The following is a 27,041-nucleotide window of genomic DNA, read 5'->3' on the forward strand; positions in this document are numbered from 1 at the left end:
AGTGACCACGGTGCTACAGCTGGACTGGGTTAAACTTTTTACATCAAAATTGTGATGGGAAGATAAACAAAGATGACAACCACAACTGTAGGCTTTTGTAAACTTTTCTTTCACTTGCAGCAGCTCTGAAATTGGCAGATCTCTTTCATTTGCCTGAGTAATGAATTCATTTGGCTTAAGAAATTACTGCCTGCTCAGAACACTTTTCCCTTCACCCCAGCACAAACTGGTGAAAGGAAGAAGTGCCACTACCTGCATTTAGAGACTGATGATATGATTGAAGATGAGAGGGACTGGTGACTAAGGCTGTGATTAGGATATAGCATAAGAATAAAGCTGGCAATGAAAGGGCACAGTCGTGCAAATTCAGAGAGAGAGAATCTGGGAAATTGGCCTGGGACTAAAATTCAACCATTTCCCAGAAAGGAACTGGACAGTAAGCCAGGAGCAGAGAGGAACTGTGACTGGAGACTTGTTTTTAGAAGTGAACATTAAGGTAAAAAGTTAGAAAGGGGACACTCACTTCCTGCACCCCAAATGTTTGAGAACACAGTCTCACATTACCATCTGCCCAGCAGCAGAGGAAGTTATCACTCATCTCTTCCCCTCCACTCTTGTTTCCACACCCATCACTCCTCTCTCAATCAGCTCCCTGTTCCTTAATCACATCAAAGCACCTTTTTAAGGCCACAGTTTAAAATTGTCTAAGTAAAAATGCTCCCTAAACCCAATTCCTCTTTAATATGTTAATTTAGGCCTGCAGTCTTCAGAACGGATGAGAAAAAAGGAGCAATAAACTGTAAAATGCAGCTAGTGGGACTGGGAACAAGTAGAGAAGAAGGTGGGAATCTCAAGGTACACTTCAATTGGATGATTTATAATCTGGCATGATATCCTAAACTACATAAGCTCCAGTTTGAAGAATTGCTTGGTATTTATCAGACCTACTTTTTGAAACAAAAGGACTTCCACTCTTCAAATAAATCAGCCCTCTGCTGTATAGCCTGGGCCTTAAAATTAGAATTCTGATGTTAATCTCTGGGTTTGGCTTTTTTTCTTCTTCTTTTGGTGAAGGTAACACCATTGTTTTGGGGAAGACAAATAAACTACCTATGAAATCTTTAATTTACTTATCAAATCATATACCAGAACAAATACTGGTTTGCAGACCAGACTTGAAATATTCAACAAGTAAACCTTGGGTTTGGTTTGAGTGAGGAGGATGACTGGGATGATGTTCCAGCTGGAAGAACAGTGAAGTTGCACAGTTAAAGTCAATATCATGTACATACACACATGCATAGAGACTGTGAGCCTCCAGGCAACTTGAATTTTGGCACTTCCTAACTTAAAGTACTTAGATTTGCACCTTTATAACATTCTTTTAACATTGTGTGTGCATAATACGCTTATAGATCACTCAGCCCAGACATAACTGATTTAATCAGCCACATTTGTGAATTATTTGGGAAGCTTACCCCAGTTTGCCAAGTTGCAGCCCTGCCCAATAAAAATTAAAGCAGATGCCTCTGTGAAGCCCAGAGAAACAAGCTGATAATGTAAAAGAACAGACTGAACTGTAACAGAAGTGTGACAAAAAATATTTTGTTCTTTGCTACTGTATGTGTAGCCAAAACTACAACACTACAGATCTGCCAGTCCAAATGGCAAAAACATCATTTTAAAAAGAAAATCAGGTTTAAAAGAAACTTGAATTATAAACCCTACACACTATGAGGCATTTTCATAAAGAACAAGGAAAAATATGTAAATTAGATTACTTTCTAAAGAAAAAAATCCAACTATTCTATATATAATCATAAGACAGCAATTTTTTGTAGGAGAAACATTGAAATTCTTCAGCTGTTGAAAAAGGCTAGACTTGATTGATAATAAAATTAGATATTTTATTTATGCAAAAAGCTTTTTTTAATCACCAGATATTTTCAAACACATTTTTATTAATACTATACAAATTAAAATTAGAAATAGTGTTTCTCTAACATAATGAAAAAAAAAAGGCCGAAGTAAGAACAGTGAATTTTGTCTGTTTAGAATTACTAACAGCAGTAGCCTCAAATACATCACATTTGTTCTATATTCCCTTCTAGTCCCTTAGTGCAGAACTGTTTATCTAGCAGTACTTATTTCCAGTTGGTAGTCCTGCCATTCCCTTAGAGGATTTGCTGTATCACCAATTAAGGTCTAATTGTGAGAGAGTTGCTCTCAGCAGAGTATGTTTTCCCTTCCTCCAAACATCATCCTGTTTCTACCAATAACACTCACACAAAAATTAGAATTCCTCTTACTTCCAAATAGGAACCGAAATTTCTACCTGCAAAACTGATCTAGGTTTTCACATTTTCTCTTTGCCTTCAGGGAGCTGTTTTTTGCTCTTTTCTACACAGACCTTTTGCAAAACATACGGTTTCCTAGTCTCATTTTCCAACTGGAAACTGGAGAAAACATTACTTCTCTGTTCACAGAGTAATTAGGTCTGTGGAGTATTTAGACTACATGATAATAATGCTCACAGAAACGAGGTTTACCATGTGTTTTCCTTCACGTCCACACCCCCTTCAGCAGTTACTGGCCCTGGTCACTTCACATCTCAGGTTACTGTTTCCCCATTACATTTAGTTTTAAAAATGAAGTCTAAGTTGTTGCTACAAAGTCATTCAAGCTAAACTTGAAGCCCTAAAAAGGGCAGGGAGGTTTTTATTTGTTTCTTAAATCACAAGAGCTGTCTACTTTGTAGTCTTCCATATGTCACTAGAATGAAAATTAGCAACTCTAAGCTGCATTGCCACCCAATATTATCAATTCAAAAAGATGTGCGACAGCAAAGACAGACTCGTACATGCAGTTCTTCCACTAAATGTTTCTTAAAAAGCAGCTCCACAGATGTAAGAGTTTTAATCCTTCATTACCAATCACAACATTTCATTTTCTGTATTATGCCACAAGTTCATCCCACTTCACACTGTCTGATACAGGGTTCTTAAAGCTGAAGGAAAGAAAAGAACACTGCAAACAAAAGAGGACAGATTTTTCCAAGACTCAACTATCTTGCCATCTACTCTGCCAGATATTTTCCTGGCTCTTGATAAGCTGCAGGTTATAATCTGTAAGCACTTTGCTTAGAAGAAAGAACTCTGGAAAAATGTGATCAGGAAAGAGCAGCTCATAAATGAGAAGTGAAGCTCTGCAGAAAGAGCAGAAAATTTGAAATAGAAGGTGAGAGGTGAATGCAGACCTGATTTCATATTCCTTCATTCTATACAGCAAGAGGAGAATTGTAAACTCTTCCTGTAATATCTGTAATTTCAATACTTGGGGTTTCCTTGGCTCTGTAGTTTAATCCTGAGTTTTATTCAAAATTGTCTTTGAAAATAATAGTGACCAAGCTGTAATTACTTTTATTAGAAACAGAAAGAAGAAACCATTGTAAATTCTTTTCATTAAAGGAGGTGGGGAATTAAGGACCATGACAATCTCCAATCTCTGACCTCTGGGGTCAGTACATCAGCAGACAGTGGTACAGCAATTTTCTCCCTCCTTCTGCAAGGTGCGAGTGCCATGTAATGCCCATTTTCTCATTTTATTGGAAGTGCACATTTTAAAAGAATAACCAACAAGAATCAGCAAACAGCTGGTGCCATTTTTCTATGCCTTCATGTTCACACCTGTACACACATTTGATGTAGAAATTAATGCACTTAGGGCTTACAGATACTTTTAAGGAACATTGTACTGATTAAGGACTTTGTTTTGTATTTAGGCATACCAGCATGAAGGCTTCAGTAACGGGGTTGATTTTCAAAAGTGCCTCTATATCTACAACTCAAGTACTTCCATCACTCCTTTATTTCACTTTATTTCTTTCAATACCCCTCTGTAAAACCAATTAAAACAATCTTAAATGTTTTAAATTGCATTTCACATTTTCCTCCCATTGTATCCTGGTCCTCCTACAGGACCTCCTTTCCTGGTTCTCCTCAGGACCAGGAAAATAGCTGTAGATCTTACCTCTGAATAACAGATTTAAAAACATCACCACCCACTGTTTGAGCCTAACAAATCATGTCTTTCCTGCCGTGTTCACTTCATTCTTACCTCAGCAAAAAGGACACTGTCAAAATTGTTCAGCATGAAACTGAACAACTTTGACAGATGTCCCAATTTACAGATTTTTCATTAAGGAAACCAACCAAATGCTTGATTTTAAAAAGCATCTGTAGACTGGTGCATATATATACTCAAATGCTCAACTTCATTCTCACTGCAACCTGTAGAGATGTGCATCACTTCTGGCACTCCCAGCCTGTTTTCCCTTGGCAACTGTGCCCCTCACCTTCAGCTACAGGAAGAAGGTTCCTAAGATGACTGAGCAGCACCTTGTTAAATGAAAAAACTGTGTTTTCTACATTCAAGACACGTGAGGCACACGTGTATGGGTGTGCATGGGGAAAAGGTGTTTATATTTTTAGGTCACTTTGCATTGACATAGCAAATGGACAGTGAATTGCCTCATACATCACGTGGTATCTGTCATTTAGGGAAGGTTTCTGATCTCTCTCCCAGATTTGCAGCTCTGTCCTCCAAGATGAAACAAAAAGGAAAAGCAAAGAAATACATTCCTTACATAACCACCTGCCTTTTCACCTTGGATTTATATCAAGAGTGCCTCAAATTTTCAATGACCATGAACTAAAGGTCCCAGTCTAAGAAAATTAATGTCCTATTTTTATGCATTTATTTAGGTACACACATGCTAAATCTGACTCCATGAAGCAATTGCAAGATGAAATAAAAACATCTGTAGTGACATGCACACACACACATATATATATGAAAGTCGTGTATAGAGAGAGAGCAGACAGTGTTTATCTTCATGCTTTAGTTGTGAGTACATAACACTGTAATTACCTCATAATGAAATTAAACAAAATGAGGAGAGTTAGTGCAATGGTCTACTTGAGGCAGAAAGAGATCTCCCAACTGAGTGTGAGCTCAGAGTGCTGTGGACTCAGCACTCAGTAACTGAGGAGTGAAATATAAAACATCACTTCCTAATGCCCAATTAAGGCAATGCAGCAGCATTAAAAAGCTGAGGACAGCAGTGAGTATGACTGGATGGACAAAATCTTAGATTATTTTCATAAATGAAACAGTCACATTTCTGTAACACCAGCTGGAACAGGAGCATCCCTTTAAAGAATCACAGGTTGAACATGTATTTAAAAACAAAAAAATCAAAAAACCCAAACTGATCGTATAGCTGTATCAATTCCTATAAATAAAAGTTATTTATTTATTTTTAACTAACTGCTCGGAAAGAGTAATTAGCAGGATACAATTAGGCAACAACTGAGAAATACTTAAAATCAATCCAGAGACTTCCTGTTTATGATTATTACCCATAAGATTGTATAAAAAGACTGGAGAAAGGAAGCCAGCACCCTATTTAGCCAAAGAGCAAAATATATGTAATATTTTAACAAAAACAAAAAAGAAACTGGAGTAGAGCACACATTTTAAATACAGCCAGAGCAGTTTATGTTCAGGTCCTTTGAAATGACCTGTGCATATTTATTTATAGATCTTTCATCATTATATCTCTCAATGCACTACAAAATGTGAAAATCTGCTAATTTCATTTAAGGCTCAACTAAAACTCCACTGCAATAACAGAAGGCAAAACCTAAAACTAAACATATATACACAGATGAAAGAAGGAAGGAAAGAGAGAGGGAGGGAAAGAGAGAGAGACAGAGAGGGAGGGAGGGAGGGAATAACTGACCTGTAAAAGAAAGACTTTGCTTGCATAGTAACTTTGAATAAATTCTATAAAAGATGTTAAATTACTGAGAAATCTACGTGCTTTCATCTGATACAACAAAAAGCTCATGAAGAACAAGATTTTGGGCTGAACCAAACACCTTGAAAGGGTTACAGTCTACCCTGAGCTACTGGCCTACCAATGGAACTATCACAGAGGTGCAGAAAAAACTACATAAATATTAACATTTTAATTGGCTGATGCACTGTCACAGTGGGGGAACTTGCGGATACAGCCCTCTCAAACCCACTCTATTTCCAGAGATGAAAAAGAACAGCATGCAAATAGTAAAAGGAGATAAAACACTTTAACAACCCTACAGAACTGCAGCAGCAATCTTCCAGCAAAAAGGGATTAATTAGCAACAAAGGCAAATGGCCATTTGCCTTAAATTATCAGTTCTCCTCGTGGTCATTATTCACCAGGAAAATCTTTGTACCTTCCTAACCATTATCTACATACCTAGGCTATGACAATGCAGTGTACAAAGCAACTGAAAGCACATTTGTTCCATGGAGCCAGTTGTTGTGAGCACACCCCAATCTGACAAATGCATTTGACATGACACAGGAACATGCCAACAGACTGACATAACAAAATACCAAATAATAATGCTTATTTTCTTGATGAAAGAATCCTGTCAGTGCTCCTTTCCCAAACTCTTTCCTCTCCCTCTCACGGATGCATCTCATGTTATGCCCACGTCATGCACAAATTTGAACTTTGGATTTAAACCCCTGCTTCTCTTGCATTTAAATTATGTAAATATCAAACCCAAGCCCTGTGAAATCCAAAACAGAGAGCATCTAGTCCTGGTTTAGGACAAAACAGGCTTGTCTTCTTCCTGATACACATTTTGAATGGGAGAGTGCAGGGCGAGTCTCATATTTAAAGTCCTCTGCTGTCATATATATCCTGCTACAGGGTGCTCTGCAAATTATCTCATTCCTGCCTCCAATTTTCTCCTGTACAATTTTCACTTCTCAGTGTCATTAATATCCATTCAGTAAACTGTTATCAAGTTACTATTAAGAAAGTGCAAAACCTCCTTTCTTGGGATTTTTTTTTGCTGGAGATTTAACTACCAGAAGATGGCTGGACATGGCCAGTAATGTACCTAAGGCACAGCCATGAAAATAAAAATTTATCCCTGGCTAAGGGGAGGAGGATGTCAAGATATTTGTGTCAGCTGTTCCTTCCTGACACTACTGACTGGATAATCACTGGATTTTTTAGCTCAGTAGCTCACAATTAATTGAAAAATAGACAGGGTGGCTGGCAAACAGCAGTTGACACATTTGAAGGGACACAAGTGCAGGATAAAAGTCAGTCTGCTAATTTCTTTCAGGAGCAAACACTTTTTTGTGTCACTATTATAACATAACATAAAAGCAGCAAATCCCAAGTTCAAAATAGGGCCTATGCAATGCAGTACAGGGAAACCCAGCTCCCTGCTGTGCCCATGAACACAAGCCTCCCCATGCCATCATAATTGCTTAAAACTGTGCCTACCTTGGCAGGGTGGACAGGTAAGGTCTGGCCTGCATTTAAGATCTACTAAAATACTTATGGTTATATGGGAATTAATTTTTTTCCATGCTTGCAAAAGCCCTAGGAAAAAAAATTAGTTACACTGGCCAAAACAGAGAGATGGAGAGAAACAGAAAAGCAGACATCTTCTGGGGCAACCAACTTAAACTGGGTCCAAATGATGCTTCCAAGAGACCGCCAATATAACCTGTCTCTCTCTGAGCTTGTAAAGACAAAATTACCAGTTTTAAGTACAGAGCTGAAAGAAACTATGATCATAATAGGACACACTAAAAGGTGATGTCTCCCAAATTCTAGCATAGGCAACAAAATCTTATGGAGGTTCAAAAAAAAAACCCAAAATTAAATACACCCTCAATTTAAGGTCAATGAAATCAAGCCAATGCAGAAATCAGCATGCAACAAGAACATGATTACAGTCAGCAAATCAAGTACAGGAAAAATGAACCATGAGGAAAATAACTGAATATTAGGTGGGAACAGCAGAGCACAATACCCAAAAAAATCCCCACAGACTACCCAAAGCCATAAGGGAGGACAAACCTCAGCACTTGCTCACTTTGCTTGAATAAAATAAATGAAATCATATGCTTTTAATCCTTGACACAAATGTAAAAGAGTGTAAAGAAAAAATACTGCCATGCAAAATAGAGCATTTGGATTTCTGAAGTCAAAATTCAGGACACATTTTTAAAAGAGCTTACACTTTTTCCTCAAAATACTGAGTTTTTGTTCACTCCCTCCAAATGCAAGTAATTTTCTTGAAAATTTTTCACCTTTGCATTGTTGAACATAATGGGACAAATAATACATGATGCACAAATAAGTTATAATGCTCCATGCAAGTTATTAGCAGTGAGATGCTGAATCTGTGATAAATCTAGACCTGAAAGTGAAATATGCCTCCTAATTAAAAATCAATTATTAAAACCAGTAAAGAATGAAAAAGAAAAAAGGCTCACTCACCAAACTCATAATGAAATCCTGGAAACTTCAGAGTTATTTGAAAAGCAGAAAAAAACCTCCAACATCTATATTTAACTAAAGAACCCATTGTGGGTTTCTTGATTTTATGATTAACAGTTCTGTGAAAAATTGTTTCTGGTATCTTTTCTGCTTTTATCTCTTCATTCCAAATGGTCATGAAAATGAACAGACAGCATTTAAATGGGAAATGCAAGAACAAACTATTGCTCCAGCTCTGGGAAATCAAAGCACAGGGATGCCCTGATGTGGCTCTGAGGTGACACAGGGAAGATAAGCAGCCACCCAAAAGCACCAGCCCCTGAACTTGCAAGCCAGTGCACCATGTTCACCCACGATGTTGCCCACTGGGTTTCTTAGCAGGTCCTCTTCAAGAAAATGGTTTTAACACCCAGGGAAAGTGATTTGCAAACATTTGATCAGGATGTGCAAATAACTCTTTCCAATTCGTCTGAGTTTAGTTCTGAAAAGATTTCAAACACAGAACAGCTCAAAAGCAGCTCAAAATCACCACACCTGTTGCATAAGCTTGGACAAGTGGAAATTTCCAGTTTTATCTGTAAAACTAAGACGTGTACTCATACCTCCAGCAGTGACAAAGAGATTAAATTAACAAGCACTACCAAGGAGATCTGAATCCCATTATTGGAGAAACTACACTGGTATTATGCATTATCATAAATATTCAGCATCTGCAATCAAAAGAAGGCTTTGGTGTTTACGTATATAATAAAGTTTTAATAATTCGCTATCAATATTTCACGCAGAGTGCTACCATCACTTTCTTCTGGATAAAAGAAAAAAAATACACCCAGAATTTAAAATCCACAACCATTCCACTGGGAATCAAACAATTTCTTTTACAGAAAAATGCCTGTGGAGAGTACCAAGCCATTTTTCCAAAAGCCAGGGGCTCCAGGCTCCACCTGCGTGTGGAAGGTGGTTGGCTGGCCAGGGCTGCCTTCATTTTGTGTACCCCTGAGCAGGATCTGGCCTGCAGACTGCACACACATTTCCCTTCTCAAAACATGCACCCTGTGGCATCTGTCCAAAATCTGGAGTACTTTGGCAACGAAACTCTCAGGATTTTTATTCAGAAAATTTGGAAATCTCAAGCTAGTGTACTCCGAGGACATCAGTTACCCTATCCATGGGTGGAGGATGGCAACTCCACACATGCAGCCCTTCAGCCACGAGCAGTCACCCTCTAAGCCCTAAAACTGTCAGATTTGGTATTTTTGGTATTTTTCCTGTACCACAAGCAAGAGGGTACATGGTTATCCTTCCACCAGAGGTCACAGGATCTGGGGTTCTGGTCATGGGTTGCTGCAGCAGCTTGTACCCAGAGGAACTCACTGCATGCCCAAACCCAACCTCACACAGCAGCTTCCCCATAACCCCAAAGGCACTGATTTCTTAAAATGGCAGTAAAAGCCCCAAAGGATGTCAGGGCAGGAGGAGATAGGGAGGGAGGGGGAGCATCACCTTGGGCTGCCATCATCTCAGCCTGCAATGAGGGGAGAGAACATCTCTTTAATTGCCACTTTTAACACCTAAAATACATGGAAAATCCTAATTTGACCCACAGCACAGGCTCATCCCATCTGCTGCAGAGGGAGAGCCACATTATCAAGGGCCACACTGAACAGACATCAACTTCTGAAGTACAGTCCAGCTGAATAAATAACATGGAAAGTTAATAGCCAAATCCTTTCAGCAGCAGCAGTGCTCTGGGAACCTGATTAGAATTTGAACATTTGCATTGATTTATATTTTTTTTCAATGTTACCAGCTGGGAGCAAGTGCTGGAGGGGAGGTACAGGGACAGCTCTGCAGAAACAGGAACAGCTAGCAAAGGATTACCTCCTAAAGGATTATCTTTTAAACAAAGAAAAATTTGGTATACTGCAAACAACTAACTCAAATCAAAAGAAACAGATTAATCCAACAGGATTAACAGGTAAGGCTGCCCTGTACTTTAATGTCCAGACACACAGCTGAGGAACGTGAATGGTTTTATTTAGATGATTTTATTTAGTTGTCAAGCACCTTTTTCTAGTCCAAAATAAGAGCTGCCTGTTCAGTTAAAACAAAAGCTTTGACAGCTTAGCCTGCAGCCTCACAAGCAACAGGGATCTCCTGTCTTTTTACAGAGCCCTTTCCTTTACCCTTACATATGTAATCTCTGATCATAGAGTTTTTTTAACTCCCATCAGGAAGCAGCATTAGTTGCTGCCTGTATTGCTCCTGCGCTGGGAAATTTCCAGAACTGAGCTCTCTCACTTCCCTCTGGGTGGCAGGGGAAGTCACTGAAACTGAGATGAAGCTCTTTATGAGTTCATCTTGCCTGAATTTTTACCACTCACATGGATTTTACAGCCACAGTGCTACAGAAATACCAAAAGTAAAATAGCATCAATCTGCTAAAATAAACCAGCATCCATGTATTTGGAAGCAATACAATGATATCTACTTGAGCATCCCTGCCTTAGCAGTAGACATGTTAGTAGCATCTCTGACTTGCACCAAAGATTTGTATTAAAATCTACTTGATTATTCTGACAAGCAGAGTGAGGTAAGCAACCAAGTTTAAACTATAACAATATTAAAAAAAAAAAGTACAAAGATAAAGCCAAACTCATTTCCGATAACTACATTTTACTGTATTTTAATATTTCCACATTTCTGTTAAAATTAGTTATTAATCATACATTTGAGATCCCCTTGGGGTAAATTAAAAAGCCTAAATACTTAAAAACACAACACAGCATAAGGCAGTTCAGCAGTATCTTTATGTTTTAGTCAGCCCCTACTCTGACCCAGAGTTGAAACCAAATTCAGCAGCAGTTGCAAACCTTACCTCTTGATGATAGGAAAGATTATGGACTTTGGTGAATTTTTCCATCTAATAAACTTTTATTTCCAACTTTTGAACTTTTATTCTTTTATAACCAACTAAGCTCTGCATTGGTCCAGCATATATTTCATGTTTGTTTAAAAGTGAATTAAGCATTATGCAAAGACTCACCTCCTCCACCTCCAAGAAGGCTGGAATTAGCTGTAAGAAAAACAAAAAGGGAAATATTAGAATTATTAGCATTGAGCTTCCTAAATATACATGGAACCAAAACAGAAGATGTTTCACAGGAGATTGTCCAGTAGATCACAGGAGATTGTTTCAGTAACTTTGCTACTCTTCCCTTACCCGAAAACACTAAATGCAAAAACAATCACTTATTGTAAATTGCAATCACAATCTTTACCTTTGCAGTATCTTTGAAAATGCAAGCTAATAAATAAAACAATAATACAATTACTAAAGCTAATGCATTGAATAGGTTACGAAATTACAATCCTGCATTTTTAATTCTATAAACCGTATTCCTTTGTGATTACCAAATTAGTTTAAAATTTCCATTGTAGAGAAACTTAAATAGACTTTGATACAACTTCTGATTATCTCTCCTTGTTTTCTATGCCATGGGACCTTTGGGGATGATGAGAAATCCTGGTTCCATTGATGTAAAAGGGTTTGTGCAATTGAGCTGGGATTTCCCTCAGCAGGCTTAATTGACTCAGCACTGTAACCATCCAGCTACCCAGGCCAGAACTTGATAAATCACTTATGAAAAGCAATTTTCAGAGCATGGTGATACAAGATGGTCCTTCAAATTAAGCTAGTACAATTGGAGTCTTGCCAAATATTTTCCTTTCAGTGCCTAGGCAAAAACAGAAGGAATGCCTAAGCTTCTAAACCTGTCCTTTAGATGTGTGGGAAACAAATCCTTGTTGTATCAGAATACATTTAAAACAAAGTAAGAGCATAAAGGAGAGACACAGGTTTTTCTGATGAGTAAAGAACAGAGAGCTCACACCATGTCCTGCTCCAGGACAAGGGTATATAGCAAGATACACAGAACAAATAAGGTATTTTCTATATGCTATTGTTTATGTCCTTTTCCTCTGTCTCTTCAATAGAGGCATGTAAACAGCAAATTCCCTGCTGTTGTGTTTTTTCATCACTTCCTTAAGATTTTTACACAAAATTGACAATTATCTTTGTTTTCTTCTTTATCAGATATTCTACAAACACCTTGCACTTAACATCCATTTTCAGCTCAAACATTTGCAGCCAGCTTCCCCTGACACTGCAGTAAAACTGCCTTCATCAGAAAGCCAGATTTTCCATCACAGCCAAAATTCATCCTCAAAAGTGCCTCTACATTACTCAAGAAGTACTTCTACATGAGTCAAAATGCAATGTTCTTTAAAGAAAAAAAAATGCAGTTTTATATCCAGCATAACTGAATATCAAATCAAAGCAAACTAACTAAGTTATTTACTCATCCTAGGATTAGCTATCCTACTGTCACTGAGGAATCATTGAAACCATGACCTACAGAGATGTTCTCATGCTTTTTCCTCATTCAAGTCTGGTTCTAGTACCCTGGAACATTAGATGAAGGAAAATGGGACAAAAAACCCCTTTTTTTCTGAAACAAAGTAATTTGGAGCCATTTTCAAAGAAGTGCTTGTTTGAAGACACAAAGGTTGGAGCAACAGGCACAAAATGGAAAACTTTAAAAAACAACAACAAAAGTATCTGTAAGTGATGAACATCTCTTACCTATCCTCTCTAAAGTGCTAGCAGAGAGCAAATACTGCCATGAACATATTGCCTTTGACAAAGACAGAATGATGGTAATAATAAATGCATGCAGACATGTTGCAAAGACTGTCAATCTTGCTATATTTACCTAATTCTTGCCCTGACTGAAGTTCACTATTAAACAAAGAAACAAATAAAGCCAGCCTCACATATGTCTATAGCTGCTTCTGAAGACCTCCTGTAACAGGTAACATCACTTTCCCTGCAGTACAAAGTACTTATCTGCTATAGAAATCAGGAGAGTTCTTATCAGAAGAAACTAAAAGGAACAAAGTGTCATCTACTGCCTGCTATTCCAGCTTATTTTTTTGGCACTGCAGAATACACCTACAATTAAACTATTCTAATCCTTACATGAATCACGTTCTAAGACTTCAGTTATTATGTTCAAGAGACTTGAGACACACAGCTAAAACTTGTTACCAAAGTTTCCACTGCTAAAAAAGTTTCTTTGGATACCCAGCCAACATCCCCATTGTGAACTTTCATTCAATGGCTTCTCAGAGAATTATGTTTCTCTCATTAAGTTTTCCTGACAATGTTCATCTTGCCAATATTTTCCAAAAACTTCTTAATAACATATAAGGTAAGTTAGCACCCCACACTTCTCTATAGAAACAGTAAAAACAGTTCAAATGGGTTTTTGGCTGCAATGCATCTACTACAGCTATTGAAAATGCAGTAACAATTCACAGGAACTCTACTTTTAAATTTTGCTTGATAACAGAAGCAAAATCAAACCATCTCCCTCTGATTCCAGCAAAGAACAAGACTGATTTATATTTACAGTTTATTTTCTAGAAAGATAATGTGTCAAAAAGCAAGAACTCTTTTTTTTTTCAGATTTTTCAGACGCTTCCTGAAAGGTTCAATAAAACGCACGTTTCTTTCCATATATGGGAAAGTCTTACCACTACAGAAGTAATTTGTCACTTAGCACCTAATGAATCTTCTCCCACACAGAGGTCAGCACAGCCCCATGGCTGCAATCACATCATATTATGTTGGAGCAAGCATGGCCTCTCCTCTCAGTCCCTCTGTGTTTATCTGCAGCTGCATTTTGTCCATCAGTGCTCCCAAACCATCAAGTCTTGGAAAACCCTTTGGAAGCTGCTCCTGCTGTAGAGGTTCAACTATGGGCAGCTGTATGAGCAACCAGCAGAAGGTCCCAGGAAGCTTTCAACCTCAAACTTGAGAGAGCCCAAACTGCCCCACAGGTTACACACTGCAACTCCTCTCACTCAGGGCAGGTAGAACACCTTGATGCCACCACGTGCCCTGAGAAGCTCTGGATGCCCCATCCTGGCAGGGCTCCTGGTTGGACTGGACAGGGCCCTGAGCAACCTGATTGAGTGGAGGGTGTCACCCCAGAATACCTGGCCACAGCTGGAATGGGATGATCTTTAAGGTCCCTCCCAAGTCAAACCACTCCATGATGCTATAATTTTACAACTGCAGATTGTAAATCCATCTTGGCTAACCCCTTGTTCTTATTTTTCTTTTCCAGAGCTGCCCAAGATTCTCAAGTCACAGGAGATTTGGGGTGAGAGGAAACAGGAAGATTAAATTGCTACCAAGTTACCAAGGCATGAACAATAAAAGAAAACAAAGAGGGGCTCCAAAAAAATTGTGCATAAAGGCTTCTTGTACCTCATTTCACTCCCCATATCACCCTTTCAAAGTGACCTGCCCAACCTCTCTGAAATTGCCTCCTTAAAAACTAGAGTCCACAATAGATTCCTGAGCATTAACTCTGAAAATCTACTCACAACAGAAACTTGAAATATTATTTTAATATATACACAGAGTGGTCAGGCAGGCAGCAGACTGCTGTGCCAGACTGAAATACAGCACATTGATAGAGCCCCATCCAAAACATCATTGGTGATGGCCCTAAAGAGGCAGCAGAGGTGAGAGTTCATCTAATTTTAAATATTTTTGCCTACACCACTAACATAGGCTTCAATTCTTTCAAAAAAAGTTAAAAAAAGAGCACCATATCTGGGGACCAGTTCCTGTGGTGTCCTTTAAATAGTGGCTTCATGATGAGACAAATTACAGCTCTAGAGATACTGTGCATCACCACTACTTTAAAAGGAGACTTGAATACAGCATTCTGAGAGACAGATCTCATCTTCACAGTCTGTCTCAGTACAGTGAGCAGAAACACATCAAGAAGTGTTAAGATGGATTTCAGCCCTTTAGGTCTGGGTTTCTTTTTAATAGGGACATTAGAACCATTAACAAAAAAAGTGTTTCTACAAAGTTCAGCCTCATTCCTAAGAAAAAAGCCACTCTAAAAAAATCACTTCAACAAAAAAAACAAACAGTATCTAATCACTAAGGATAACGATTTAGCCCTTAATGAGATTTTTATAGCCCCAGATTCAACCAGAAATTCAGTATTTCAAGTTACTTAAAACCTCAATGGACTAGATAATCATGCTTTCTAAAAGCACCAGGACAACCTGCTAAAGAAACCCAGAACATTAGTCTGCTGCACCTTGAGAATCCAACTCTCGCTTTAAGAAACAAAATTCTCTCCAAAAAACTAGTGTGGGGAGAGAAGGGAAAAAAGTAAAGAAAACAAAAAACCTGGAAGGAAAGAATTTGAAGTAAGCTTAGTTGCTCATGATGGAATACACACACTGAAAGCTCAGGTTACTAAAATGTACACATTTTAATAAAGAATATACCAGCAGATTTGACAAATAAGAACTGGACATCAATGTTTTAAACCACAGCCTTCTTAAAGAGTTATGTTGTGTCAGGTCTCCATTGTTGGTGTTGGTGCTTGGCACCAATCTGACTGTCACCGTCAGTTTATCACCTCACTGTAAAACTTTCATACCTTCTCTCAGTGAGTCCCACAAGCAGCTCCTCCCAACACTGACTCCTTTTCTCTTCCTTCTGCATGGCCAGCTGACTCCTTCCTGTCCCCGGCACAACCACCTTACCCCTACTGCTCCTCACAGCCCAGCCAGCAAACGCCAGCTCTCCATCAGCTCACCCACTCCTAACACCCATCCTCACTGGACACAGCTGTGCCAGTTCTTACTCTTTGGTAATTAGCACAGGTGCAACTGCTCAGGGGTGAGATTGGCTTCAGCACTATCTCTGTTCTCCTACAATCCATCCTCTGACAATGTTCTATCACTTTCCAGCAGTTTTTTGACTGAATAAGCAGATCAGAAATTCTGGTGTGGTGTTAATATTTTCCTCACTGTTCTCTTTACAACATCATTCTTACCAAATAGTAAGGTTATTTGAAATTTTGAGGAAAGTAATTGAATGCTGAAGAAGTTCACCTCAAACAAAACTGAAAATCTTCCTGCACTGCTAGCCAGAACATACAAACAATGAAGGAGGATATATGGATGGGTAGGTTGAACAGGCAATTGCAGGCACAGAAATTATTTCTTCTGCTGTCAATTCTGAGGAATTTAGAGAATAGGAAAGATGTGAATAGCAATTTTTGTGATCTCTCTGGAGATAACACACTTTTAGCTTTGTTAACAATACGGCTGAATAACTGTTTACTTTTTGTTGGCACATACTCATCTGACAACAATTTAAGAACATAAATTCTTCTGGGAGCATGTCTTTGTCAAGTATTAATGGCACTAGTAACTTAAATTGACATCTATGTCATGCAGCCATGCATCTGTCAGTATAATAAAAATATAACTCTAAAAGATTAGTTGATATTGTCTGACTTTGGCAGCAGATGTTTGAGCTTATTTTGATGTAAAAAAGATTGAATATTTTTGTCAATACTTTCTAATTGTGAAATTTATTCAAGGAGACAACTTTATAACTGGCAATACTGTAAGATGCAAGACACTCTATTGCCTCAGACACCATTTTTATTCATCAATAAAACATCATAAGAGGCAGCTGGTGAGCAGAGTAACAGTAATTTATGGAATGGAAGCTACATTTCTTCTACATGTTTTGTGAGACATCCTTACCTGTCACTGCATTTCGTTTCATCTTCTCTCAAGGAACCAGAGAGAACAAAGAGGAGTGAGATAACAGTTGCACCTTGTACATCCAAACATTTTTAGCAAGAGATGTGTTTGGGTGCCTTAAAGTAAAAAGCTTCAGGCTTAAAGATCATGGAGTCATTTTGCAGCAGGTATAGTAAATAAAACAGAATCACCACTCTGTTTAAAATGTTTCCCTGCATATAAAGCCACAGCAGTCAGGAGAGGTAAAATAACATTAAAACAACAGACTGGGCCAGATTGGCAAAGTTATGTCAGTGGCTAATGATGCAAAGCAGAGACTACTGGAAATCAGAAAAGCACTAGGCCTAAGTGGCCAAATAAGATTGCCTTAAAACACATAACCATACCCACAAAAGAGCTCCAGAATATGGGTAGAACAATTTACAGAAGATTTCTACAAGCACGTTGCTCCTCTCCAGGTTTGCTTACTTTTAATGTGTGATTGAGAGCACATCATACTCTCAATAGATGCTCAAAAGACTTCAGCTTCATTCCTAAAAAATCTCCTTTTCTCCCTATAAAACCTCTCTGTAAATAGACACAAACGTTTACCCAGTCTCATTTTATTCATAATAGGAAGTACTAACTTCAAGCTCTCTTTCTAAAAAGCCAAGATCACTAGAAGCATGACCAAACAATTCAGCTCATGAAGTTTTCAACATCTTTGTTTTAGCAAAACAGATGATGTGGGATACTACAGAAGGAATTGAGCTTTCCATGTCTTACCTTTTTTTTTTTGATATGGAAACTGCACAGTACAAGTCAAAGATTAAAGAAAAAAAAACTAATGGAAGGCTTTGTGCAATTAGAAGCACAGGTTTTTTATTTGGAACCAATAAAATGGCTTTGTGGCTCACTTGTCACAACCTGTGATATTCTCTTCCCCACTCACAAATTCTCTACAGAGAACAGAGTTTTTTAAACTAAGGTTTGCTATCTTTGCAAATAAAGCAGTCATTGTCTGTAATTTCAAGCTTGTAAAAGGTATGTCAGAGGTAGATTAAGGGAAAAAAAAAATAATCAGCATACTAGTAAGTACTCTGGAGTTGATCCTGTCAAGGAAATTGCCTTCACAACATTCAGAATTCAATAAGGAAACAATAACTGTCATAAGGTCTCAGTTATTTTTCTTCTTCTAATACATTACCAACTCAATACATGATATGCATTTATGCAAGAAGGTTATTTTTAAAAGCTATATATTACATCCATTAAGCTTAATCAGTCATATGCAAAGCATCTCTGAAATCTGATATGATGAGTAAAAAAAAGCCACCAAATGCACCAAAGACCCATGGCAGGTAAGGCAGCAGACAGCAGCATGGGACAGAAATGAGCACACAGCTATCAGGATAACATCTTCAACTTGGCCTAATTGGAGGCATAACTTCAAAGCAGAGGGAGCAGAATGACAGGTTTTTTACCATACAGTGAAATACAGTAATTGCTCTAATGCAGGGTGAAAGAAAATTAACAGAAATTGAAGTTGACTAACACATCCTGAGAAAAATCCATGAGAGAAGGTGTTTGGCCCAGAGTACTTCCTAAATGCTGCTGTATAAACTTCCATGTGGACTGAAGTTTAGGCTGCAGCTTTAAAAGAAGCCTAAACTTTGCAGTTGCCTGAGGACTCCACCAAAATTGCTTCTTGGTGGGAAAGTCAGACAACCACAACAAGAAAATGTAACTTAAAAGAATATCCCAAAAACCAAATGAACTTGTTTTTTAAGAATGGTCTCAAACACAACTACACAAAGCACTTCCAGGTGAAATTTTTGCAAAAACAGCAGTTCACACTTTCCTACCAATGAAATCCATACTTCTCATACCCATCCAGTAGTATTAATTTCAGCTAGACAAGGCCATCTATTTCGAAAGAAAAGAAAGAAAGTGATGAAGAAGGAGAAAGTTTCCTGCCAGTGCCTCAAGAAGGACAGTTAGAAGAACCTGTTTGATGAGGCTGATGTCATCCTTGGGAGGGAGAAGACGACAGACTTGTTGAATCAGAACCTGCAGTTTGCAGGGAAGGACTCAGAAAAGGCTAAAAGTGGCTGGTCAGCACAGAAAGATCCATGGCCATGTTTTGTGTGTGCCCCTCGACAGAAACCATGCTCGTTCTCCCCTCATTCCTCTCATTTTGGGAAACATCAGAAAAGAACAAGCCAGGAACAGTTTCATTCTAAAATAGGGTGATAAATTGTCACATGCACTACAAGGGGAAAGAGATTAATTAAGATTTGATCCATTTTGTGCATCAGTTTGTGATTTGTTCAGCCACTTAAAAGTTGCCTTCTAGATCATTAAGGTATTTAACAACCTAGCTGAGCTGAAATGTAAAGCAACAGGAACTTCCTTCAGCACAGAATAATGAGGACAAAAATATTCAGGTCTACTAAAACCCATTCTTCATTACACAGTTTAGGCCATCTGTGTGGTTTGTAAATGCAACATTAAAGGGAATCAAAGTGCTGCAGTATATAATTAATCCATTTAAGTAGAATCATTATCAATATTTAAAAGCCTAGGCAAAAGAAAGTAAGACATGGTCCAAGGTTCTACTAGCACAATTATAAAAACAGTTTTGGTAGTAATTGTTGCAAAATAATTAGTGAAATTTATAAAACTCAGGCATCTTTCCAGTATCCCAAAGGAACTAGAATATGTTATCTGGAGAACAGGAAAAAAAATCAGACTGAAGTTCTTCAAGCTTTTGTTGCTTTTGTCTTTTCAAAATTACAGCCAGCTCTGAATCTACCAAAGTCTACCTGTATCTTATGACCTTTTTCTTCTATTTTTAAAACATAGCTATGGTACTACTTATGGTGTGGCTATATATAAATGAAACTAGGTTTCATTTCAATATTTTGCTACAAAAAACTGCCTAATATTTAACTTCTCCAAGAAAAATGTCGGACTGCAAAAAGCTTCATTAAAGCAACAGTTACCCTCTGAAAATGAAAACAAAAGGCAAGAAAAACTAATGTATTTCAGTTCTGAAACATTAATATTCAACATTCAGGCTTCAAATCAATTTTAAAAACCCTAATTTGTTATGAAATCAAAGACCACTGCTGGAAAGAAGCTACCTGGGGCCTTGTCCTGCCATTTCTCCATGGGACTACCAGCAGGAAGAGTTTCCCTGTGGTGCAGGCACATCCCAATCTGCCCCTGTTTTATTCCCAGGCAAGTCAAGCAAGGGTGGTCATGGCTCCAGCTGCAGGGAGACCTCACTGGGTGTATTTTCAAGTCAAAGTAGCACATATCCACACCACTGTTTTTTCTTAGGGTAGTAACACTCATGAACAGTCCATTAAAAAAACAAAAAAAAAAAAACAAGAAAAAAGGCACACCTGATGTCCTACAAAACAGAAACAGCCCTGGTGTTTTTGTTTGGTATGGTTTGGTTTTTTTCAGCTACACAGACAAGACTTTACTTGCAACTTTTGCCTCCAAGTTAGAGGAAGGCAAGCTGTTATTGCACTGTTTTTGCAAGAGCAGCCTGGAAGGAAGATTTTGACAATGAATTACAAGCTCCTGCAAGCAACTAGCGCAGACTTGTAGGAGCTGAAGAGCCTGCAAAGCACTGAAGTTGACTTTAAAATGTGTCCAACTGGGTGAGTGTAACATGCTCTGCACATGATCATGTTGCATCACCTCTCTAATGATCCTTTCTTTATATAGCCTGAAATTAGAAGCAGCTCCTACTGTGGTCTGTGGGAGCCACATTACAGAAGAAACAGAGGATCTGGTTATGTATTTTAAAGTCGTGGGGGTGTTGTTTTCAAACACAGGCCCAAACTGTTCCTATAGGGCTAAATATTTGTCTAACAACAGTCATGTGTTCCTTTGTAAGGGAAAGTGGAACTTAATAACCTCAGTATTTCAGTCAAACCAGAAATAATGCATTATGGTAAAATATGGACTGGACATCATACACTGCCTCTAATAATATTGTCCCAAGTATTTCTTTATCCTGCTGTCAAATATACTATCCATACTTTTTCTTAACTGTCTGTTTCAAAAAGCTATAGCCTAAAAAAAATCTGGAGAAGACCATAAAAGACAGTAAGAATAAAGTGTAGCCATCAACTTACTCTATCAGAGACATCAGAAACTTCCCCTTTTATGATAAAAGTAAGTCAGCTTAGTCAGATCGATCATCCTCTCCATTTTACTGCTCTTGGAACGTACAGTCCATGACACATCTTAAAATGGAGAAACATAAACTAAAGTTTGAAAAAAAAATAGTGCTAGCTTACTGTTTTCACATTCTCTGAAAACTCTAAAAACTCTATTCAGGAACTTTAAAGAAAAGGAAGATCACAAATAATCAAAATGATGGGAAGGCCTGAAGATATTTTCAAAGGCATGACAGAGCCAAGAGCCCAGATGAAATCCCTGGCAATGACAGATTTTAGATGGTGTGGGACAATTCTTTGTTCCTGTCAGCTTGTGGAGGGTTTCTAATCTTTCCTAGCTGCAGATGCTCACAGTTTGTGATTTATCCCAACCACCATCAGCTCGAGCTGTGCTGTGTGGTTACTTCCCTAGCAAACAGTGCCCTGCACCCCATTTCCCTGGCCACCACCTGTGTGCCTGCCCTTTGTGCTCCCCATGGCTGCCTGAGTAATAAAGCAATGAGTTGATTTGTTAAACTCTTAAGATCTCTCTTTAACACTACAATTACAGGCACTTCTTAAAGATAAGGCAGATTAAAGCTATCACCCAAAAATTTGCAGTAAACAGGCAACGCTGTTATAAGGTTGTGCATTCTAGCAGGTAGTATCGGGCAGAAGCAGCATTAAGGCTTTGATGAAAAATTTACTGAGGTTATGCTGGACAAGGAGGTTTCATTTTCTGTGAAGCACAGCAGGAGGGCAGGATGTTGCACTGTCAACACTGATAATGCCATGCAGACAGAAAAATAATCATCAAGCTGCAACTCCTAATCAATAACTTCATCATATAGGCACCAGTGGGTCATCCTTAGAATTTCATGTCCTTGCTTCCTGCTTATGCCACTGGTCAATTTAGATATGGAAATGTTGCCTGTATCAAGCAGGACACATGCCACCTTGTCATGTAGGGTGATTCCCAGTTAGGCAACATATTTCCATGGTCTAGATGAGCCAAGACTTCTGGATGCACAACACGTGTGGAAGACTGATCTCCCTCCAGAGCTGACGATGACAGGCAGGCACTGTCCGGTGGCAATGTGGGACATCTGTGTTTTGTGAACCCAAGACAGATGATATAAATTCACCCTCTGGTGGCCAAGATGCTTGTGGTTAATTTACCACCATCACCACAAGCACTTCCACCACAAATCCTTTCAGCCATAACCACTACCCAAAACCGCAAGAATTGCTCATACTTGCTATTTTTGCTACTTTTTTTTTTTCTCCATTGCTTCTAGTCACAGTGTGCCCACTAATTCAAGAGTAATATCAGCACATAAAACAAGTAATAGAACACATCTGCCCTTTGCCTGGGCCACAGCTCAATCAGAAGCTATTTTGTATAGCCTACAAAGTATTCTCACTGAGAGTTTCAATAAAAAGGACTGTGGCTTGTGAATCAGAGCTTAGGACTGAGAACAAGAGAGAAAAATCCTACAAACAATTTCTACAGATAAATAAACCAAAGATAAATTGGAGAAAGCTGATTAATCACTTCAAAGTATGCTGTCCCTTTTTTGTGCTGTTACTGAGCATTTTTAAAGTGCTGCTTGAATAAGGACTTCTATGTTTTTGGTTTACCAATCTTTCTGTTAGGCAAAAAGGAAGACAAATACATGTAGCTCAAAAACCCTGCTGGATGAACATTGGTTCAAAAACCACACTGGTCCAAGTTGAATCCTTTTTCTCCAAAATGCTGCAATATATACAGTCCATCTAGAGCAACTTTCTAATGCCTTGCAGTCAATGAGATGATATTTTAATGAGTTATTTTTCCTTCTATACTTTACCTCGAGGAAAAATAAAGATCTTAAGAAGCTCCAAGCTTTCACATAGACCATTTGAATCCAGGATTAGTATGTAACTCCCAGTGGTCTATTCCATGTCTAGGAAATATAAACAAGGATGGTATAATCTAATCTGTGCAGAGCAAACACTTCATTTCACTATTCTAATACTGCTAGAGTGATTTATGAGGCAGCTGAGTAATTCTGAAAAATGTACTAAGAAAACAAAGGCAAAATTAGGCAAAGTACAAACATTGTTTATATGAATACAGAGACCAGTAATGTCAAAGGATATCACAGGCATCTTATGCTACACATAAGCACATCTGTGAGGCAGGTAAAGTATGTTTTTATAGCTGTTCAGAAAAGAAAATGATGAATCATCTTTTATAGCTCTATATAAAATTACTTTTCTAGTGGCAATTAATAGAGAGAGGCCCCAGAACAGCAGTCACATGCTCTAACCATCAGGGAGAAATAAATTACATGACAATAAACCCTCCAAACTTTAGTGAATAGGGAGAATTCTGTTTTCTCATGAAAAGCAGCCACATCAATCCCACATTGTATATGCACGTCAGCAAAGAGATGGCCCAGTGGAGCTAGAGAGGATCTGCTGTACCCAAAGTATCAGGCAGAGAGACTGCAGTTCAAAGCCCACATGACCAAATACCCAGCACAAGTTTATGGTCATTATTAGCAGGAAAAGATGTCCTGATAATTTATCTCATGTATGCTGATAACATTTATCTCATAATGCTGATATCATTCCTACCAATATGTATAAAACCCATCAACAGTCCCAAAATGTTACCAGAGTATTTTAGAGGCAGCAAAATCCACAGTGATCTGGCTGGAATAAGGGACTGCACTGGAGTATGGCTCTGTTCTTCCCCCAAAGTCTCAGGCAGTCTTTTCTTTATACTTAAAACAAATTAAATCTACTGCAATTAATGATTATAGTTTTTCCTTCAATCAGCCCATACTCCTCTAGGAAATTAACTTAGCTATTAAAAGCCTAAAGGCTGGAGAGGAACCTAGTTAGATGAGTTTTACCTCCTCTGTATTGCCTGTGTAATCAAATGCAGTTTCCCCACCAGTTTAATTCTAATCAGTTTAATTACTGAAAATTACAATGAAAAAAAACCCTTTAATTCTTACACGAGAACAAAGGAGAAAAGCTACACTTGGTAGCAGAAGAGAACTGGGTGACTTTGATACTGCACATGAGGGAGAGGAGATGACCAAAAATAAAGACAAATTCCAATATTCCTTAGACAACAGCTATCAGACTGAGGAGGTGGAAATAGCAAGCTACAAGCCAAGAATAAAACTCAGCACAGACTACTTCCAAGATGTGAAGTTGTGGGGAGAGTTTATTACTTCAACATTGCAATGCCTTGATTATACAGGACTTGTGTCGATCCACTGAGTGTAATCTGTATTTCCTACTCAGTCTTTTGGCCCTATATAAGTCTTTTTGCTGTAATATAAAAATACTGAGATGAAAGGTGTCTTAAGCAAGTCTTTTGGACACACATGGTGCTACATAGATACATTTAGAGAGAAAGTACATTTCCTTCACTTGATTTCCACAGCAAAGGTATTTCTTACTGCTATGAAACTCTGCATTTAAAAAGAAATTATTTCATGGTATGTTTCTCTTATCTCTTGCCATAAAAAAAATCACCATTCCAATCAGAGCAATGAAAGGCAATATAATGCCTTTATTTCTTCTGAAATACCCAAAACATAAACCAAATCCATTCTTACATTGTATCTATTTCCCATTTCTCATTTTTCCTTTTGTCCATAATGGTTTTGCTGTCTACTTCACAATTCTAAGGGCCTCAATCAAGGCCACTTTAAATCTTGTCCAGTAATCCCAGTACTCTCATTTAAACTGCTAGTTTACATTCTACTAATACTGCACAACCATCTAATCTGTGCAAGGAAGGGGCAGGAGCAGGCTGGTGACTCTTACTAGAAGACATTGCAATCCCTGTGCAAGCAGAACTGCCATAAATCAAGGATTGGTGCTAGTAAAACAGATAGTGACATTTTAAAGTCTAAAATACTGGAACAAGTTATTTTATTTTTGCTGAATTCACCAATCAGCCAGCCTTGCATTTTGCCATGTGCACTGCAGAAAAGAGAAATTCTGTCTCACCACAAAAAATGCAATCCTTCTCCAAAAAGGAAACTTGTTAAATCCAAGGCAAGTTTTTAACTAATTATGTGCACAATCTTTTACTAATGGAGACTGGGGGGAGGCAGAGGGTAGATAAAATACCACAGAAGTATTCAGAAGCATCCTGGAATATGCTCAGAAACACGGAAAGGTGAACTATACAGATCTTACCAACAGGCAAGCCATGCATGTTCCTAGAGAAATATGTCGTGTCTCTTACAAAAAGGCCACATGGCTGCAAGACAGCAGATGTGCTTCTCACAAAGTCCCCTTCTGTGCCAAGATGTCTGTAGCCATGAAGTCTTTCAAAAGTCCCTCAGTTTGTAAAGATCTGCAGAAAGCAGCAGTATCTCTCTCTGAGCAAACACACACCAAGCCTTTGTCTCCTGGAGGGGCTATTTAATCAAGGTTGAGATAGGAACTCCTAGGGTGGAGAAACCTCCTACTTACCTTAAATGCAAGTCACTTATTCACCACTTTTGTTCAAAAGTGCCTGGCCTTGAACATTTTAAAGGCTGTAATGGGATCAAGCATATCTAAAAGAACAATAAATCTCAATCAAAGTTCAAACCAAGTTCTAAACTTAGATAAGGTGTCTGCACATATCCTTATGCACTCCCAATTGTTTTATCCCAATCAGCTGAGAAGGTATTTTACAAAACCCTTTCCCAAGTTTTTCCTAGACTTTCTTCTCTTAGAAGATGGGGAAAGCTACAGAGAAATACCTTGAAATTCCTGAAGGTTCTGACTTTTGAAGCACTCATTAAACATGCAGTGAATAAAATGGGGAAAGAACTTCAATATTCCAAAAGCATGGATCTACTAGCAGTAACTCCTTACTAGCTGATGGATATTTTCTGCCCCATTCATGATAAAATTTGGTTCTCCTCTGGAAGATCAGCAGTTAGAAAACAGAGGAAGAAGAGAGGAACAGAGGAGAAATAAAAAGCAAACAAAACCAAAACATGTATAGACCAAAAAAAAAAATCCAAAGAAACAAACAAGCAAAAAAAACCCTGAAACCACACACACACACAAAAAAAAAAAATACAGCCAAGAAACAACCACAAGAAAGCACACAAAGGCAAGACCATAAAGTAAGATTTGCAAAAACTCTATCTCCTTTTTTTCTCCCAGAAGATACACCAATGTAGCTATACATTAAATTCACATTATTCATTTTAAGTACATGTTTAAAGAGCTATGGTTATAAAAGCTGCAACAGGTCCTGCAAGAAACAGTACAAAAATCAGCTGTGAAAGGGACCCTTCAGCATGAGTCCCTTTCCTGTGACAAACTGACGAAGACTCCACACAAACTGCATCTCACATGGCAGGACCAGACAACTGCTAAAAAGGCAATTGCATTATGTGTTCCACCATTACTTGTTAAAATTAATCTTTAAAATAAAAACATTGTATTTGCTTGAGGCACATAAGATAGCTCTTTAAAATGAAGGAAAAGCAGCTGAATTGGAATTGAAGCAGTCCACGTTAATTTACAGGATATTAACGTCTGCTCTATCGCTGCCATTTCATTGAAGCTGAGAGCTGAAGTGTATAATGTCTGGTGCACAAAACAGACTTTCATAAAGACAAATTCACCTACTGGTGGGTCCAAAGTATCCTTGAGAAGAATAAATGTACTTAACCTGCATTTCCTAGAGGATGCATTCTAGAGGATGTCCTTTTGGAGGTCTGAGTCCCTTTCACCTAACCTATAAAGCTCCCATAGGATCCAGACAAAGCTCAGAGCTGCATGGAAAGCTCCCATGCCACAAATGCCACTAGGGTCACCACTGACAAAACAGCCAGGCTTAAAAAGATTAA

At 38.3% G+C, this 27,041-nt stretch overlaps 1 protein-coding gene across 4 annotated transcripts in view; it reads right to left on the reverse strand.

Annotated features, from left to right (window-relative positions):
• The window catches only part of MACROD2 (mono-ADP ribosylhydrolase 2), an 851,816-nt gene that overhangs the window by 656,046 nt on the left and 168,729 nt on the right, over window positions 1-27,041 (reverse strand). For all 4 annotated transcript variants that reach the window (XM_036379362.2, XM_054514164.1, XM_036379361.2 and 1 more), the window contains exon 4: window positions 11,406-11,435. In XM_036379362.2, coding sequence (XP_036235255.1) covers window positions 11,406-11,435 — 30 coding nt within the window. The remainder of the gene's footprint in view (window positions 1-11,405; window positions 11,436-27,041) is intronic.

The sequence above is a fragment of the Molothrus ater genome, chromosome 3 (genome assembly GCF_012460135.2).
Source record: "Molothrus ater isolate BHLD 08-10-18 breed brown headed cowbird chromosome 3, BPBGC_Mater_1.1, whole genome shotgun sequence".
NCBI classification, from domain to species: domain Eukaryota; kingdom Metazoa; phylum Chordata; class Aves; order Passeriformes; family Icteridae; genus Molothrus; species Molothrus ater.